This window comes from Rhamphochromis sp. 'chilingali' (assembly GCF_963969265.1).
Source record: "Rhamphochromis sp. 'chilingali' genome assembly, chromosome: 5".
Lineage (NCBI taxonomy): Eukaryota > Metazoa > Chordata > Actinopteri > Cichliformes > Cichlidae > Rhamphochromis > Rhamphochromis sp. 'chilingali'.
In genome coordinates, this window is record NC_137932.1 from 10,626,972 (window position 1) to 10,644,759 (window position 17,788).

General features: G+C 40.6%; 1 protein-coding gene across 2 annotated transcripts in view; it reads left to right on the forward strand.

Annotated features, from left to right (window-relative positions):
* Positions 1 to 3,237: 3,237 nt before the first annotated feature.
* The window catches only part of nhsl1b (NHS-like 1b), a 101,536-nt gene continuing 86,985 nt past the window's right edge, over positions 3,238 to 17,788 (forward strand). Inside the window, exon 1 of one of the 2 annotated variants that reach the window (XM_080881698.1) lies at positions 3,238 to 3,782. In XM_080881698.1, coding sequence (XP_080737824.1) covers positions 3,461 to 3,782 — 322 coding nt within the window. In that variant the 5' untranslated portion in view covers positions 3,238 to 3,460. The remainder of the gene's footprint in view (positions 3,783 to 17,788) is intronic. The other variant, XM_080881701.1, reaches the window with a different exon arrangement.

The window sequence follows — 17,788 nt, forward strand, 5'->3', positions numbered from 1 at the left end:
GTCACAAAGCCACCGTACCTGTATGAAGATCTGAGAGGATTGTGAAGTGGAACGAGTGGTCTTTTTCATCTTCTTCTCGCAAACGTTCTGTTTCTTATACTTATTTCGAGAGTCAGGTTACAACAGCAGTGTGTGTCTTTTTAAACTTGCATCATTTATGAAGGACCGGCAAGAAGTCATTCAGTAACATGGGTGTTGAAGGAGGGTGTGCAAAACATCATTCACATGGTAATTTATGGCTGTGAGCCTTATCGGCTGCAGAAGCGTCACAGTGTAAGAAGTGTAAAAGTCAAATCGGTGTAGGAGTAATTTCCGTTCTCCCACAAATGTTTTTCCGTTTGAGTTTTTACAAAAGAAAAAAGTTGCTTGTTGACAGTCCCTTATCATATGTGTTGTTCACCACTTGTTAATTAAAGACTCACAAAAAAGAAAGAGCTTGTGTTGTCAATGTTAGCAGGGGGATTTGTTTTATCATTCCTGTTTTCCTGTTCAGAGCTCTGACACGCACGTGACAATAAACTCAACTAACCATCCTTTTTTTTTTTTTTTTTTTTTTTTTTTTTTTTTTAGGTCATAACACACTGTTACATCTGTGTAGAAAATCCATAACACAAAACTCTGTTTTGTCTACTTTTTTCCTTTCTTCCTCTTTGAGTTGTCATCTCAAACATTATGAATTAAAAAAATAAAAAGGAAAAAAGAGCTGATTAGAATTGTGTTCTGCGTGACACGGTTGCTTACTAACATTTAAATGTTTTTTTTATTATTATTGAAAATGTAATTTAGATTCATTCTGTTCTTCAGCTACGCATGACATATGTACCCAACATCTGAGTGCGTTGTGAGAATTGCTGTATGAACTGTGCTCTCTGAATCAAAGTGATTGTCGAATATGGCAAGTGGGCATCGAGGACATTTGATTTCACTTTATCACACTTTAGTTTTTTTTTGTGTGTGGGTGTGTGTAAATGCAAAGCAACTTTAAAGACAGAGGCAGAGTATCTTGCAAGCCAGTTAACCCTCCAGTGTTTGCAGAGCATCATTATTTAATGACTCCTGCCTCCAAATCCGTTCAATGATTTGTGCAACAGAATGTCACTACTTGCGGCTCACACAGGCCGTAAACGTCAAGAAAGTCCCCGTAACCTCAAATGTGATGTGTTTTTTTTTTTGTTTGTTTTTTTTTTTTGTTCGTGGCTCATCAAAGGGTTTGATTTGAGATGTTTAAGCCTTGTATGTAAATAATTCTATAAATGATGTTTATGTATGGGTTTTTAAATGTGGAAGAAGGCTGTGGGTTTTTTGCGAATGAATGCACTGTAGTATGACACGTGCATTTTACCCCGAATGAAAGTCCAAAACTTGTAGAAAGTACGAGACTCCCTTAACATAAAATTTCATTTTTTTTGTATGGTTTTAATGTTTGGATCTCTTATGATTTGCAAGATCTTTTTGGGCATATATTTAATCTTGATTAAACGTATCTTCATCTCTATAATTGTCTGCTTATTGCTGCTTGCTCTGGTTTCTATAGCACCAAGGCGTCAGCAGAAAAAGCACAAGTGGATGTAACTCATTTAATAAGAAGACAGTGCCGGTTCACTCACAGTTGATTACCCATGTGCTTGATTTGCAGCGACACAAGCTCATGGGTCTTGCCTCCCAGTAGTTAAGTGGCGAGAAGATTTGTATTTTAAACAAACAGAGGATACGGGAAATGTGAGGACACCAAAAAATGGCCTTGGAACAACACGCCACTGTCAGGCTTGTTCCTTTTTCCACCAGTAGTAAATGTGTCATCCTCACGCTGCTTTCCTGTCAAACACAATTTGTGCTGAGGGAAGGACAAATGCGGATATTGCTCATGCCTGAGAGAACAATCCACTTAACTTTGTGTTTTCTGTGTATGTGGGGTGTCTCAATATTCAGAGCGGTGGGGGCATAAATCCAACATTTCACATGCAAATATTGAGCAACGTGCTACTAAACTATTGCCACATAGAACATATTGAGTAATGAGAAAACGGTGAAAGTGACAGGAATGCTTGCAACTATGCTGGGAGTTGCAGTATTCACTAAAAGACACCAGGGGGCGCATTAATAGCTAGGGAGCAGAGACAGGACTTCATCCACTGAACTTGTGGCCTGTTAATTTTAAAAGTGAGTTGAGGGGATGGTGTGCCCTTGAAAAGAGCTGTGAGGAATTTAAAGAGCAGATATGGGAATGTCAGATGGTGAACAGAGGAGCTGGACAAACATGCCATGTGCACACACTGAGGTCATAAATTACAGACAAGTGTTCAGAGAATGTGTTACCATGAGGTTATTTTAAATGGTATGAAAAAAACTTATGTCTGTTTGCTCTGTAATAACTGTGGGCAAATTCCCCTTTAAAAATAAATGTGCAACAGACAAGAGAAACATTAGCGAAATAGCAAGAAAATAACATGACTACCTCAAAGTATCCAGACTACGCTACCTACATATCATTTTGTTAACGCTATGATTTTTGACTTGATGACTTTCATGAATATGAGAAACTGAGAAACGATCCGAGACTTACTAACTCAAAATAGCTAAAAATGTAAGAAATTGAAATAAACTCTAGAAATTATAAAATACATATAATTACATTTGTGTCTGACAATCTCGACATATTCAAAATTAGTGTGACAGGTACTAGCTTAAAATGCTAAGACCATTTAAGCTGACTCAAATTTTGAATTTATGGATGGCATTTTTTTTCAGTTGCAGAAAAACGAAAATAATAAATTAATAAAATGAATGTTTGTGTTCGACAGTTATTTATTTATTTATTGGGGGTGGGGGGGGGGGGGGTTAATGTACTTATGTAAAGTCAGGGTTAGGGTTGATGAGAGATTTACTAACTCTATATAAATATATATATATATATATAATAAAAAAAACTAAGTATAAGACTTATTAAGTCAAACCATTTGAGAAAGATTTTAATTTTGATTTCAGATAATAAATAAATAAATAAAAAATACGATCCAGGATCTACAGCTTCCAGGTTTCCTGCTCGTTTCCTTCCTTGTTCCGTTTTCTGAAGAGCTCCGGTCCTTGTTTTGTGACAGGCCGCTCTCTCCGGAGGGAGGCAGGTAAACTCTGCGCTTCTTTCTGGCTCCGGCTCCACTCGCTACAGGTGGTTGTAGTATTTTCCGGGTTTTTATTTGTACTTTTCCCTACTTTTCCTTGTGATTTTTTTTTTCTTTCCAGCCTGCACTGTGTCTGGTTGAATTTGAATAGACTTTAGGAGGCAACGTCTGCAGTGTACAGCAGCACAAAGTCCCCATGCTTTGAAAATCAGAATATGGCGGGATTCAAGGATTATTCCTCAACCGCGGGGAGGGAGTTCGTGTTGGGTTTGTTTTAAAGCTTTGTTTTTCTCGGCGTGAACACTTTTCGGTCCCGCTGGAGTTATTGGTATGAAATAAATATGCCCTTTCACCAGAGGAATATCGAGCCCCGCCGTGTGAGCAGGCTATCGGCGAAGAAGGATGGCTGGAAACCCAGGGAAGAAGCCGGCAAACGCAAACTGCGAAAACCCGTTTTGTTCTCATCGCTGGATGAGGTTGGCTGTCATACGCTGACTAACGTAATACATCAACTTTCCGACCTTTCCCGACATGCCAGCGACATCTTCCTGGGCATCGAGATGGAGGCGGGGATGGTGTTTAGAAGATCCTGCAGGATCGAGGAGCGCCTGCAAATTCTGCAGGATGAAGTCCACAAGCTTGATCCCAAGAAAGTGAAAATCCGTGAGTCTGCACTGTTGGCCACTTGTTTTTGTCCCTCTTACTCTACTGATCTTTCGGCTCCAATCACTTTAGCTTTCTATGAAATGCTTACAAGCCACTATAGAGCACTAAATGAGATCCAGAGACATGCAAAAATGCATGCAGTGAGTTCATATTTGTAGATATGATGTGCATGTTATGTATGATTCGAGAGTTTAAATATGTCTGTGTGAGAGAGGTGCGTCTACCTTCTGGCTTTTCCTGTTATGATAACATGCGCAGTAGTGTGGAGAGGTCCAAGGTGACTGTCATGATTTGTCTTTTTAAAAGAGTCAAAGAGGAGTGACCACTGACTCCTGCCCACATGGCTTTATTTGCCTGATTGGGACTTATGTTAACAGGGGCATTGTGTCAGAAATGATGGATATCCTCTCAACATACTGGCCATCTGTATCCAGGTCCTCAAAGGGCACTGAGATCCCAGGAGACCCTTCACCTTCCTCATCTCTCCTTAATGTCCATAAAGCTGATAAACACACAGACAAATGGAAAATCAATTTCTTTACTTTTAAAGTTTTGTGATTTGTTTAGCCTGCTTTTATTAAAGCTCCCTCCTTTAGGAGGGTTAAATATTAACTGAGACTGACTCATGCTCTGGTGACTGTGCAAGCAAGACTGAGAGATAGGCCTGCTGAGTTGCATACCTGAGGCAGAGCCTTTGAATGACTGCATATCTGCCTCTCGACACCTATTTAAGACTCTGTTATGTGGTAATGTGTGTAAACCCAGCAGTTAAGGGATCATGTTTTCTATTGAGTCCCTGCCTCTTTTTCTTATCTAACTTGCTTCCGAAATGTATTGCAAAGTAGTGCTGGGAAGATTGGTGCAAATTCCTCTAAACCCAAGTGAAAGAGGAGGATTTCATCTCTGACTCACTCACTTTTGTTTCCTTTTTACTGTCCTTCCTCCTGCATTTGATCTGCGTCTGTCCATCCTGCCTTGTGTCTAAATATGACTCACCCTTTGTCACACAAACACACACAGGTTCAAAAGTGACTGCAGAGAAATGATAAGCCGAACAGGCAGACAGATCCCAGACGGAGGTGTAGGGGTGCCCACTACATGACAGCAACCAGTCCCAGTCATGACTCGACTGCTCCCATTTTCTGTACCTGTTGGAAGTTTTGATGCGGTTTTAGGCGGGACTGGGAGCTCTTTCTGAAAGGGTTTGTCTCATTTAAAGACCTGATTCATCAGAAGCCGAAGACGAGGTGTGAGAGAGTAGGCTGGAATGCGGTGTGTTACGTCGCGATCTGCAGTTCCCACACGCCCTCAAAGCCGTGTGTTAGGTTTACAGAAGCGCTGAGTCTAGATTTATTACAACGCAGACACTGAAGCTCAACGCCAGCTTTTTCCACACATGGAAACACCTGTATTTTTTTTTTTTTGAAGTGCCCTCCAGCGTTAATCCATGAAAAGAGTCCTGGATCTGAATATGCCAGAACACCTGGCAGAGTTACTTTGAATTTGGTATTTGAATAAAAGTTACTGTGTCATGCGCATGACTCCAGGAAACAAAGCATTCTTTGCCATGTTGTGCTATTTTACAGCTGTTTCTCACTGGTTTACAAAGTGAGGAGCGGCTGTTAAATGACAGTGTTTAGAGTTGGTGTTTACCTCAAATCCTTGATGAGACATAATGGTATGTTGCTTGTTGGGTAGTGCTGACTACCCAACCCTGAGGAATGCACTGTATTACATAAATTTACCAGCCTGCTTGTAAATATCTGCGGCTGGTCACCCTGTTGTCTTCTGCTCCTGTGGCTCAGGGTTCCTACGCTAACCTCAGAGCTCTGAGCCAGATCATGTTACTGGTGAGGGGCATGAAGAGGGGCTCTTGTGCACTGAAAAACTGACATTGAAGGAAGGGCGAAGTAAGAGTGTGTGTGTTTGCGCACTCCTACCTCTACACTCAGTGTAATCAGTGGCAGTTTGAACAGAGACATGATAGGAAAATGGGATTTCCTCATTGTGTGTATTTTGTCTGCTTTATTCCACTGTTGATCCATGTGTTCTGAAGGAGCGGACCCCAGAGCAAAGGTCACAGGTCATCTTCTCATGCCTCAGCGGGGAACACCTGACACTCAGAGTCAAGAGTTTAAACAAAGTCTAGTTTGGTTAGCTTGGATTTCTGCTGGCTGCCAACAACAGCCACTCCTGCTAAGTTTGGCACATGGATCTCGTTTGCTCCACCCTGGTGTATTACTTGTATTAAGTGCAATTGTATTAATAATATTAATAAGGCTAATGCCATGGATAGTAGAAATAAAAACAGTTTCAAGTCCCTTAACCATGCTGTTTGTTCCAGATGAAGATGTATTATTATGCCTTAACTAATCCAAACATCTATCTCTCTAGCTTTCTCATCAATACTTGATTGTTTTGGAGCTCATACTGATACACAGACTCATAAATACAGTTCAAGTCAGACACCGTTCATTGACAGTATCCCTCCACTACCTATTTCCTGTCATTTCTCCCCCTTCATCTCTACAACCCATCTTTTGTTCCTCATGAGAAAAGTTCGACCTTGAGAACCACGCCAGACTCTGCTTCCCCCAGAGGTCTGTGCACTTCTGTACACCAAGTAGCCATCGCTGTGATGTCACAAGCTTGACTTTTACTTGAAGTATGAATTTAGCTACATATTAGAAACGTATTCTTTTCTGCCAAATATAACTCTGGGTAGATTTGGGAGTATGCTATTTTAATGTTAAAAGTAGGTCATACTAGTGAAGGTTAATTGGAGAAAGGAGAAACTTGGGGCCTTCTTTTGTCAGTTAACTTGATGCCCACTAGCGCGCGCGCACACACACACACACACACACACACACACACACACACACACACACACACACACACACACACACACACACACAGAATAAAAAAAAAAAAAGCATGTTTCCAGCTGACCTGCTAATGTCTACAGTCCATCTTGTCTCCCATACACACACTGATATACATGTTAAGTGCTTGGACATTCCTCCTCCTATCCCTCAGATATTTATAGGCATAGTCTTTGCCCGATGCTCTTTCATGAGTAGCAATGTATGCTATCATGTTTAGGGTGTGTTGCTATGTTCAAGTGGTTCTTCTTGTGTTGGGAGGGGGAGTTCATCCTCAGAGTGGGACTGCAATCAGTTATTCAGATAATAACAGTGGAACTGCTTGACTGACATCAAAGTTGCATCCATGTCAAAAGCCAACGAACAACAAATTAGTCGTGCCTGGATAAACTAATTGGTGTTTGTGGCTTTTTTTCTAACCCTCTTTTCCTGTTTGCCACACAAATGCACACTCACATGCACAGCCCTGTTTATCCTACCTCAGTTCTCCCTAGTCACTATTCACTCTGGCCCACTGTGGTCCCCTTCATTCATCGATAGAGAGCAGTCATTACGCAGCCAGAATCCACAAGTCGGTTCCCACGGCGCTCGTTCCAACGCCGGCAGCCTGGCCTGGTTCTAGAGGTCGACCTTCTCCCATCAGGAACAAAAGAGATGGGTCGAAGAAATGAAGGGAAAAAGTGAGAGAAAATGAGTGGGAAGGGGCTGTGGAAGTGGAGGGATATTGCCAGTGAACTGTGTCTGACTTGGACTGTGTGTATGAGATTGTGTGTTTGAATCTACAGGCAGTGCTCTCTCACGGCTCCAATACATCCCTGGATTTAGATACATCCCATCGACTCAGTGCTGTCTTGCAGTTTCTTAAAACATAATCTGTCAGAGACAGATTTGCTGTTGATGGTGGGAGACAGTCGAGTTAATAAGGAAACAGCTAAATTTAGATTTGTGTATATGCGAGCGCTGCCCTGACTGTGTTTAACCCCCGATTCGAGCCACAAGATCATTCTTACAGTATACAGTAGTGTATTTTATCACTTATTTTACACCAGTAGAAGATGATAGGCCTAAGCTGGTTTTCGCATTTTGTGGTAATCTGGTTGGTTAATGGCTCCGTTTCCTGGCCGCTTCTCCTCCTCACTTGTGTCACTCAACTGCAGCTGTAATAGATCTAGTTATTTCCTGAGCAAACCACATGTCATGAGAGACCTTACTTATATAAAGTAATAAAAATATCACATCGGTGTTGGAATGGCAACAGATGAAAGCCCTTATAATCTTGGTTGATTTGTATCTCCACTTGTGAAAGTCCAAAAATATCCTTGAACTGGTGGATATGTTTGCGATTACAGTTTTGCTAATAGCAGATGCTGCTTATAGCACCTTTTTTCTTTTTCTTTTTTTTTGTTTAAAGGTTTTTTGTTTCCGTTTCTGTCTCTAAATATAAACTTAACTAAACAAACTGATAAGCTGGATCCCAAATATTCACTAGATGTACCTTTTCAACTTTTTGTTAACACAAAAAAAGAGAAAATATTCAATGGTTGTCAATTTTCTGGGTGGCAATGCCTTGTTAATGTCGGGAGAACGTCCAGACTGCTTCAAGCTGATAGGAAGACAACAGTAAGTCAAATAACCACTTGTTGAAGAAGTTATGCAGAAGAGCATCTCTGAACGCACAAAGCAGATGGGCTACAGTAGCAGAAGACCACACTGGGTGCCACTCCAGTGTCAATGCCACATCCTACCAGAGTATTGTTGCTGGTCACATCCATCTCTCTATGACACAGTGTGCTGATTGGATAACTTGTAACTTGTTTGGTGAACATGACAATGATGTCACTGTCCTTGAATGATCTCCACAGTCACCAGATCTCAGTCCAGTAGAGCAGCGGTCCCCAACCCCCGGGCCACAGACCCTAACTGGTCTGTGAGTCATATGGTACTGGGCCGTGAGAGCTGAGGCATGGGTGTGAAATTTATGGTTTTCAGGGTTTTTTCTTTTTGTTGTTATTTTTTTAAATCGTTTTTATTGTTAACTCGGTTTCCCTGGGTCTTTTCCCGTGTCTTATGAATAAATCTTTTTTTTTTTTGTACTGGTACTGGTTTTCTTATTTATCCGCGACACCTTAAAGGCCGGTCCGTGAAAATATTGTCGGACATAAACCGGTCTTTGGCGCAAAAAAGGTTGGGGACTTATGCTGACGGCAGTAAACTTAATTAGATAAATCTGTCTCCCTACTGTTGAGATTTCATTGTTGCTGTCGACACACAAACATGCGAACATCTCCGCAATCAGAGAGCACCACATGATGGACTTATAGGTTAGTAAGTCGGCAATTGAGGGTGCTGTGGGGTAATCCAGGGTTTAACCAGCATGCAGGGAGATGAGCAAGATTTAATCCCCACTGTCGTGACCTCTGCCTGACAGGATGCAGTGGGACATCCTCAGGGTTGTGTGTGTTTTTGTGGTATTTTTATTTTCATATATCTGTTTTGATGTGTGTATTTGTACACTCAAAGGCCTTTACACAGATGCATTACATTTGGACCGCTGCTGGAAAATTCAAGTCGAGGTCACGGTCGGGTTTTTACACAGCTATTGTTTTTAGAGGAAAAGTGTCACAAATAGCCTGATGTTTGTTCCCAAATGTATTTCCTACGGAGAGACAAACAAAAGCTGAACCGTCAGCAGATCTCAAGTGAAATCCTGTGTTTGCCTCTAGACCACAGAAACTAAATATATGCAAATATACCTTCTTCTTTTTTTTTTACATGAAATATTGCAAAACATTTTCACAGCTTCTGTGTGAGTGTAAAATGACATTTCAGCAAATTTTCAGCGGCTCTCCTTTTTGCCTCAGCTTTCCCTTCCTCTGTTTTAAAGTCTCTTCCTCGCTCACTCCCTTGCTCTCGCTCTCTTTTCCTGTTGTTTCATATGGTTTCCAGACCTTTCCTCTCTCATCTCTGTCCGTCCTCTACTCTTTGATGTCAACCCTTATACTGCCATGCTGACCACAACAAAGACAAGGACCACGCTCACACTCTCGACTTTCTCTTTTTATAATCAGTTTTTGTCACGATCTTTTCTCTCTTCTTATCTTTTGTTTTTCCTCCAGCTATCCTTTTTTCCCCTTTAAAGCATGTGTTCCTTTTTAAATGTGTTTAATGCTCATTCTTGCCTTTATTTAAAATTTATTGTTGTAATTTTATATTATATAGTGGTTAAACAGCTGTTATTACATGCCTCATGACTGACTAGCTGACTTACTGACTTACTGATCTTCAGATAATCATTGTTTACAGTAGCTTGAGTTTTCAAGATTTATGAATACCCGGAAGAATGTGTGTATATGATGTGTCCATATATATATGGTTAGAGCTTTCACAGTGAGTAAAATAAACTCTAATAATGTTGTCCTACACGTTTTTGTCTGGCGTCCAGGGAAGCCTTTTGTAGATATAGCAGAACAGTGAGAGTAAGAGAGAAGCAATATAGTTTATTGCTGTGCATGAGTGAGATTAGTTATTCTTAATTCAGAAAAACCTACAAGATATCCAAAGATGAAGGCGTGAATTTCCTACTAAAAGTTGCGTCTTTAAATTTCATCTTTTTAAAAATCTTTTATCTTGACTCGTACATTTATGTAATACCGTGCACTGCTATCTACTGTATCCTGCATGTGTTATTAGACATTATATACTGTAAAGCAACCTGTAGAGAAAAACATGTTTGCAGTTGGTATAAAGTGATCCACAACAGGGCATATTATGAGGGTATCAACCTTGCTTTGACTTTTTTCTTTTTTTGCGAAAGGGACAACAGCTGCACAGTGGTGGCAAACCTGGTGCAGCATTTCATGTTTATTTTATGACGTTAAAGAGTAAAAAAAAGTGTCACGTAAAGCTACACAAACATCTGTTGGGAGCAAAATAAAGGATGGATTTTTATCAAGTATTAGATTGTGGTTTATCAGTGATGTGTACAAGAGGCAGACGGAAGGAAGAAGATGGGCCGACAGGGAGGCACATCCATTCCATCCAGTACATAATGACATACTGCAGCAGGTGGGAGCTCATCTAGCAGGAATATAAAGGCTATTGTTATCCTGGATCTGCACTAAAACTGCACTCAAGGCCTGGAAACGCACCATACACACATGTCTGAATGGCTGCCTGAGGAAAAATAAACAAGGATTTTCTGCCACATCTGTCACTTGTGCCACTTAACCAAAGCTCACACAGGAACACACAGGCAGAAGCATGCAGGTCGTGCACTCAAACTCTCTTAGTGGTATGTAGTGTCTATCATTAAAAGAAATAAAATGTAATGGGCCACTTGGCAGCAAATAACACTGTCTGCAGAATATAGATCACATGAAGCCAAGGCTTCAGATTAGATGCAACAGATGACTTTGGGGTAAATTGAAATATTTGCACTTTAAACCTTGCAACGGCAGAGGCTGGTGTGAACCTCCTGCTATATTTGGACTGAATGATAAGTCTTCAGAAACAGCTGTCGGCTGGCTTTTTTCAGGCACATTTTTAGTCCCGTAAACACTGGCGACATTAGCCAACTTGAATATCCTCAGCTGAATAAACAAGTTGCGGGACAAGAGGGTCATCAAGAGGGTTGTTTTTTTTTTTTTTTTTTTTTTGTAGACTAGCTGATGTAATGTTTAATACTTGATGAACATCTCAGGATTTGTTTATTCAGACATGTGCATTGTGCAACTGACACTTCTGGTTGAACCCGTTGCTTGTAATTCATAGACCGGCAATAGCGAAATCAGTTGATAGTCTTAATAATATAAGGCTAGGTTTCACCAGCTGTGTGATGGAAAAGTTCCAGACGTGCATCAAGTGTCAGCTATGTTGGTTTGAGGTGATGACGGTCTGAGGGAAGTTGTTGGGTAAGCTTTGTAGTTTCACCCTCAGTTTTATTTGTCATATGCAAGCTCGGACAGGGTTCTTGTGTTTACTGATGCTGCTGGGAAGATTGTTAGAATGGTAAAATCACTATGTATCCTGAAGGAGCCATAGTTTTTTAAAAAACTGGATCAGGTAACCCTGAACTCTCTCTTAGTTGTGCTGAAATAGGCCTAGGCTACTGGGGGTTTCCCATGATGCACTGAGTGTTTCATCTTCATGCACCTCTTTTCACCCACTATGTCAGCAGTTCCCAACCTTTTTTGCGCCACAGACCAGTTTAATGTCTGACAATATTTTCACGGACCAGCCTTTAAGGTGTCACGGATAAATATAACAAAATAAAATGATACGACCAAGACAAAAACTGTGGTATTTTGTAAATATAATAATAAACGCGAATTCACTGTGTAATTGTGTAACTTTATTAGCAGCGTCCTCCTGAAATGCACCAACAACACTGAGAGTAACATCCTCCTCTCTGCCCCTTAACGCTCTCTGGTTGATATGGTAACACTTAAATATTTCTTTCAAAATAAGACACAACTATAACACAGGAAAAGACACAGGGGAACCGAGTTAACGGTAAAAACCCCGAAAACCATTAATTTCACCCGAGCCTCAACTCTTGCGGCCCGGAAACAAACAGCTCACGAACCAGTACCGGTCCGTGGCCCGGTGGTTGTGTTTATGCACCACTTTGAATTTAATCATTAGTTATTATTAATCTCGGTCTCTTCCACGGTGTCTATCCCCCCTTGACTCTCACCCCTAACCTGTCACGGCAGATGGCTTGCCCTCTCTGAGTCGGAGGTTACTTGATACTTGCTCACAGGAGGTTGTGTGATCGTTGGGATTTTCTCTGTACTGTTGCACGATCTTTACCATACAAAATAAAGTGCCTTGAAGCAGCTGTTGTGATTTGGCGCTACATAAGTACATTCAATTATACATTACATTAGTCTGCCTTGGGAATCATTCCATATAATGGCCTTCAGTTTCATTATGCCTGCAATCTCTAATTATTTGTATAAATAAAGTCTTAATTATGTATTATATCAGGAACTTTTCTCTTGATTGTTTTTTTTTCTAATGTTTATTTTTCTTTTCTTTTTGTCAGAGCTGTAAGATAATGTGCCACCTTCCTGGCAGTGGTCAGGAGGTTCATTGTACATACCCCACTCCCTACTTTATGGCTCCCTTTAGTGATTACATTATGCGGCTTTGGTTATTGCATGTTTGTCTGGTGATTGTATGGTAAACAATGGCCTGTGCCACCTTACTCGTCACTGTTTCCATTAGACCTATATTGACAACAGAGCACAATAAAGCGAAGAGGCTTGCTGAACTGCAGAGTTTAGTAGAATCTGCTGATCACTTTGACTTGTTGTTTTTTTTCCCTTATTTTTTGGCTTTAAACTCTTTAACGCTTGACTTTCCTGATGCCTTTGCCGCCACCTTAAAGAGAAGTTGAGGTAAACAAAATTCAAGACGTAACGTGCAGCCATTACCTGGTGGATACCAGCATACTTTAGGTTTACCCATATTCCTTTGAGTAAACCTAAAGTATGTCAGCTTAATGTTGGTAAAGATCATAAAAAATCTTCACCTTGTCCTGTTAGACTGAACAGTTATGACTGTCTTGACTCATCACCATAAATATCTAAGCTCACCCTGACCAATTTTACTGGCTCATTTTCACCACCCACAAAATCGCCAGAATTGTTTATCTTTCTGTCTGATTAGTCACTGAGATGTATGTGACTTAACATGAGACTGTTCTCTCTCTCTGTATGGTGTTTTTTTGTTTTTTCACCTTGTGTGTGTCATCGTAGTAAAATGTTTTCCCAGGGATGCCTACTGTAGTGGAAATTGCCACAAATGTAGGACTGAGAACTTTGACAGGTGTTTACACTGGAAGTCTGGACTGATTTTGTCGATATGATAACGTCACAACTTTGGCAGCTGCAGGACTACTGAATTTTTTTCAGTGAAGTTTCCTATCCGGTTGTTCAGTCTGACGTCACTAGCCGTGTCTGGGTCTAAACTCCGCTGCAGGTCCATATATCAAACGATCACTATGGGATTACTGAGAGTTGAAAAACTGTCTAAAGTCTTTCATCTTTAATAAAATGATCAGCGTTCTGCTCTACCAGGTGTAACAATTGAGTTTAACATCCAGGCATCCATGAAAACGGAATTTATGACATTTAACGGAGTTAGAAGTTAGCAGGGAGTTAGCTCGCTAGCTTCTATCTAAATACAATATAGCATGCCCTGACTGCAGGGTTTTGGAAACAAATTAAAACGTACAGCTCTGCTATCACTTCCAGCATAAATGAAGACAGAAAACTAAACAGCAGTGACGTTTGTAGGGTTACTGAAGTTGGGCTAGCTGGTATATAATGATGTGCTACGTGACCGCTAGCGACACAGCTATGTTAGCATAACATAAACAAGCTAACTTTTTTTCCACTCGATAAAAGTTAATGTGAGTGTTCTCGGTGGTCAGGAACAAATGTAATCGCATGGCAGGATGCTGTAAAAGGACCAAACTTCAGCCAGGAGAACAACTGAGATAATCCATCCACAATACGAGGTTAGTCATTCATATACTGCTGCATGGGCTGGGCTGTAGTTACATCCTAAGGTTTTAAAAACTGAGCTTAAATAAATGATTAGCGGTAATAAAAGCCGAGGGAGGTCAACAGTGATCACTGACTGTTTTAGGAGCTTTTTGAGATCAAATAGAAGAAAATACATAACATTAAACATGTTAACAACACAAAAGCCATATTAAACGCAGACTACTTTAGACCCGGAAGTAGGATTCGTCGCGTCATCACTGAACAACCGGATTCCCTCTCAGATAATTAAGTATTTGGTTTGGAAGTCCTCTCAGACTGCAAGCTCAAACTCTCAAACAGTTAGAAGAAAAATTCCTGCGAGTGCAACAGGCGTAAAGATGCATAGTGAGAGTTTTGAGTTGTTTTGTTTACTTCGGTAATTTCTTTTCAATTAATTACTCAAATGGGCATCGGTATGAAGCCTTTGTTTTTCCTTCTTTTGCCTGAAGCACTTTCTCGGCTCATCATTAATCACCGTCTCGCTGCAGAAGGCTCCATGGTGTTTGCATGTGTGTCTGAGAAAGTGTGTGTCACTGTGAAATATGACATACTCCATAAAGGAATCCCCATTGACTACTGAATCTTCCTCTGTAGCAGCTTTAGCTGTCTGCCTCATCCACAGAGACCTCATTGTGCATATATGTGTGTGTGCCTTCACTTAAACTTATTTGTGCTCTTCCAGTCTTCCATTCATCAGTATTAGCGCAGCCTGGTGATGGAGTGGTTAACACTGTCACTTCACAACAAGAAGTGACAACAAGAAGGCTGGCTGGGGGCTTTCTGCTTTGAGTACATCCTCTGGGTACTTTTTCCCAGAGCTCTTTCCATGCATTTTAGGCTAATATTGTTCTAAACTGGCTATGGATGTGCAGTAGGTATACGTTTGAACAGAACAAAATAAAGTGTTGTATGAGTGTATGGATAAAATGTGACTTTTTATGTGAAGTGCTTTGTCAGTAAAAATAGAGAAGCACTATATAAATTTGAGTACATTTACACTAAATTCTCTGTTTTACCAAGGCTACTACATGCACACCATTGTTTTTCTTGTGACATTACCAATAAGTTTGATGTGTCACATGGCCCTCTTCCTATTGTATCCAAGATGGCCGACATCTAAATGGCCACCATGGTCACCACCCGTCTTGAGGAGTTTGCCCCCTCACATATACTAATGTGCCACAAACAGGACTTTAATATCACCAACCATTCCCATGTTATTAAGATGTATCCATATAAATGGCCCACCCTGTACTATGGATGTTTTCTTTTTAGCACTGTGTACCTCCTTGCAACCAATTTCCTTACAACTTGTGGTTGCCAAGCAGTCGGTGACGAATCTCTAAGCCTCGTCTTTGACAAACAACTTCATAATGACTGCTAACAACCTCCACCAACCACTTGCCAACCTGTCAGGCTTTTTTTCTTCTTCTTGCAGCTGATGGTTTGCAGGGGTTGCCGATCAGTGTCTCGGGCTGAATAACTGTGGCCCAACAAACAGCAACAGAAATTTGTTTATTGTTGTGATTTTGTCTGTTAAACATGAAACTTGCCTAAGGAGGGCAAATGAGGTTCAGGGACTGGTTGCAACATGTGCTGACGTCTATCAACACTCAGAAAAGAATAATAACTTGGATAAACACATGTAAACAATAAGGCACTGGCCTTGAAGTGGTAATGTGGGCTCTCAATTGTGCTTTTCAGTGCATGGTTTGTGGATCATAACTCACACAAAGAGGAAATAAAACTAGTGCTAGACATGCACAGTGATCGTCCTTGGGCATAGGGATTCACTGTTCCTCAGTAAACCTCAGCATGTCAGAACACTCAGCGTTATTAATGTTAATACTTGATGATTATGAGATGGTGTATTTATTCTGGTTTTTGTTGATACTGTTCTGTTTGACTCGATCACACCTTCACGAGTTTGTTGATAAGTTGCTTGGAGACAAAACAAGGCTCTAATTGTGATTAACCAGTGCACAGATTTGGTCTTAGCGTGGTTGGCCACACACAGCAGCAGAACGTCCTCGAGTCAGAACATCTGTTAAGTGAAAGTGGATAGAGTAAAGGACACGGCTTGCTTCCACGGTCCGATTAAATGTTTCAGGATTGTTGAATTATTGACAGAGAGAGCCACTGAGAGAGCAAGGGACCGAATTTATTGATTGACTTTACAAAAAAACTGTTGAACAGTGTACATATTCACATTCAAACACACACAACAATAGTTTTGTCCAGGTGTGTGTGTGTTTGTGTGTGTGTTCAAAAGAACAAGAGAGGACATTAATCGAGGCCCTCCCTTGCCACACAGTGAGAAGGGATTTTTTTGGAGTCGGTGACGGGGATTATGGGGAATATTATTTCATATGGCTACAGAATGGTTAATCTCCTTAAGCTCTGCTGGAGTCTGCACACCCATTTCAGTTACTGCCCATTAACGGAGGCTCCATGTGAAGCTGAAAAGACCAGGAAACAAGGGTGTGTGTGTGTGTGTGTGTGTGTGTCCATACAATACCTGTTGGTTTATAAATGTTGAAAGACGGTTAGAAACATGAAATTACGGATAACATTAATTAAAGGATCCTTTTAATTATGTTGATATTTGAGCTTGTTTTTAATGCAATAGTAGTTATGTTAAAGTTCTTGTGAGGTCATGTGAATGGCTTTCTCTCATGTATTTCAACCACATTGTCATTCAGGTGCTGTTGCTGTTGGCTCAAGCTTTTCTCTGTCCCACACTCTGAGGTTTACGCTGGCTTCAGAAGGGGGCAGATTATAAATACAAACCTGCTTTTTTTTGCTTTCTAATGAGATTCTTAGACTCAAATTTGCCTCCTAATCCAAAAGTGCCCTGCTCAAACAGCCTTTGCAATGAAGTGAAAGCCTCTTGGACTTGAATGGTCAAACCTTTTAGGCACTGATATGTGTTTTGAAGGCTGCTGCCAGCTAATGTCCTGGTATATTGACTCAGCTGTGTTTTTGACCTTCTGTCTCTGTGTGTGTGAAAGGAGTGTGTGTGTTTGTGCGTGTGTTTCAGTGAGACAGGCTGTCACCGTCATAGCTGTTTGATTTGGTGTGTTCCCTAGTGTCAGGTAGGTTTTTTTTTTTGGTTTTTTTTGGAGTTATTATTATACACAGGTTGCCAAATAGATACTGACGCAGCTTCCAGAGAGTGGACACCACTCACACACTTCACTTTAGTTAATTCAGCTGTATCCCTGATCTGCCTGCAGGAGAAGTGTCTGTGGAAAACGACTGTAAACATGTGAACTGTTACAATAGCAAATAGTAAGTTAATTATGGTAAAAACATAGACGGTATAAAATATGCCAATTAACAGACTAATATTTCTGCCAAATAACAGACTAATAAAAAACTAGAATTTCAACATCAAAAGTGAAAAACTAATTTTTTGTTCTATACTTAATGTGACCAGATGTCCCTCTTTATGTGGGAGTGAACTGGATTTTATTCCTTTCCCTCTTGTCCTACATCTTGAGATAATGTCCCACATTTTCAATTCAATTCAATAAAACTTTATTGATCCTGAAGGTTGGCCCCGAAG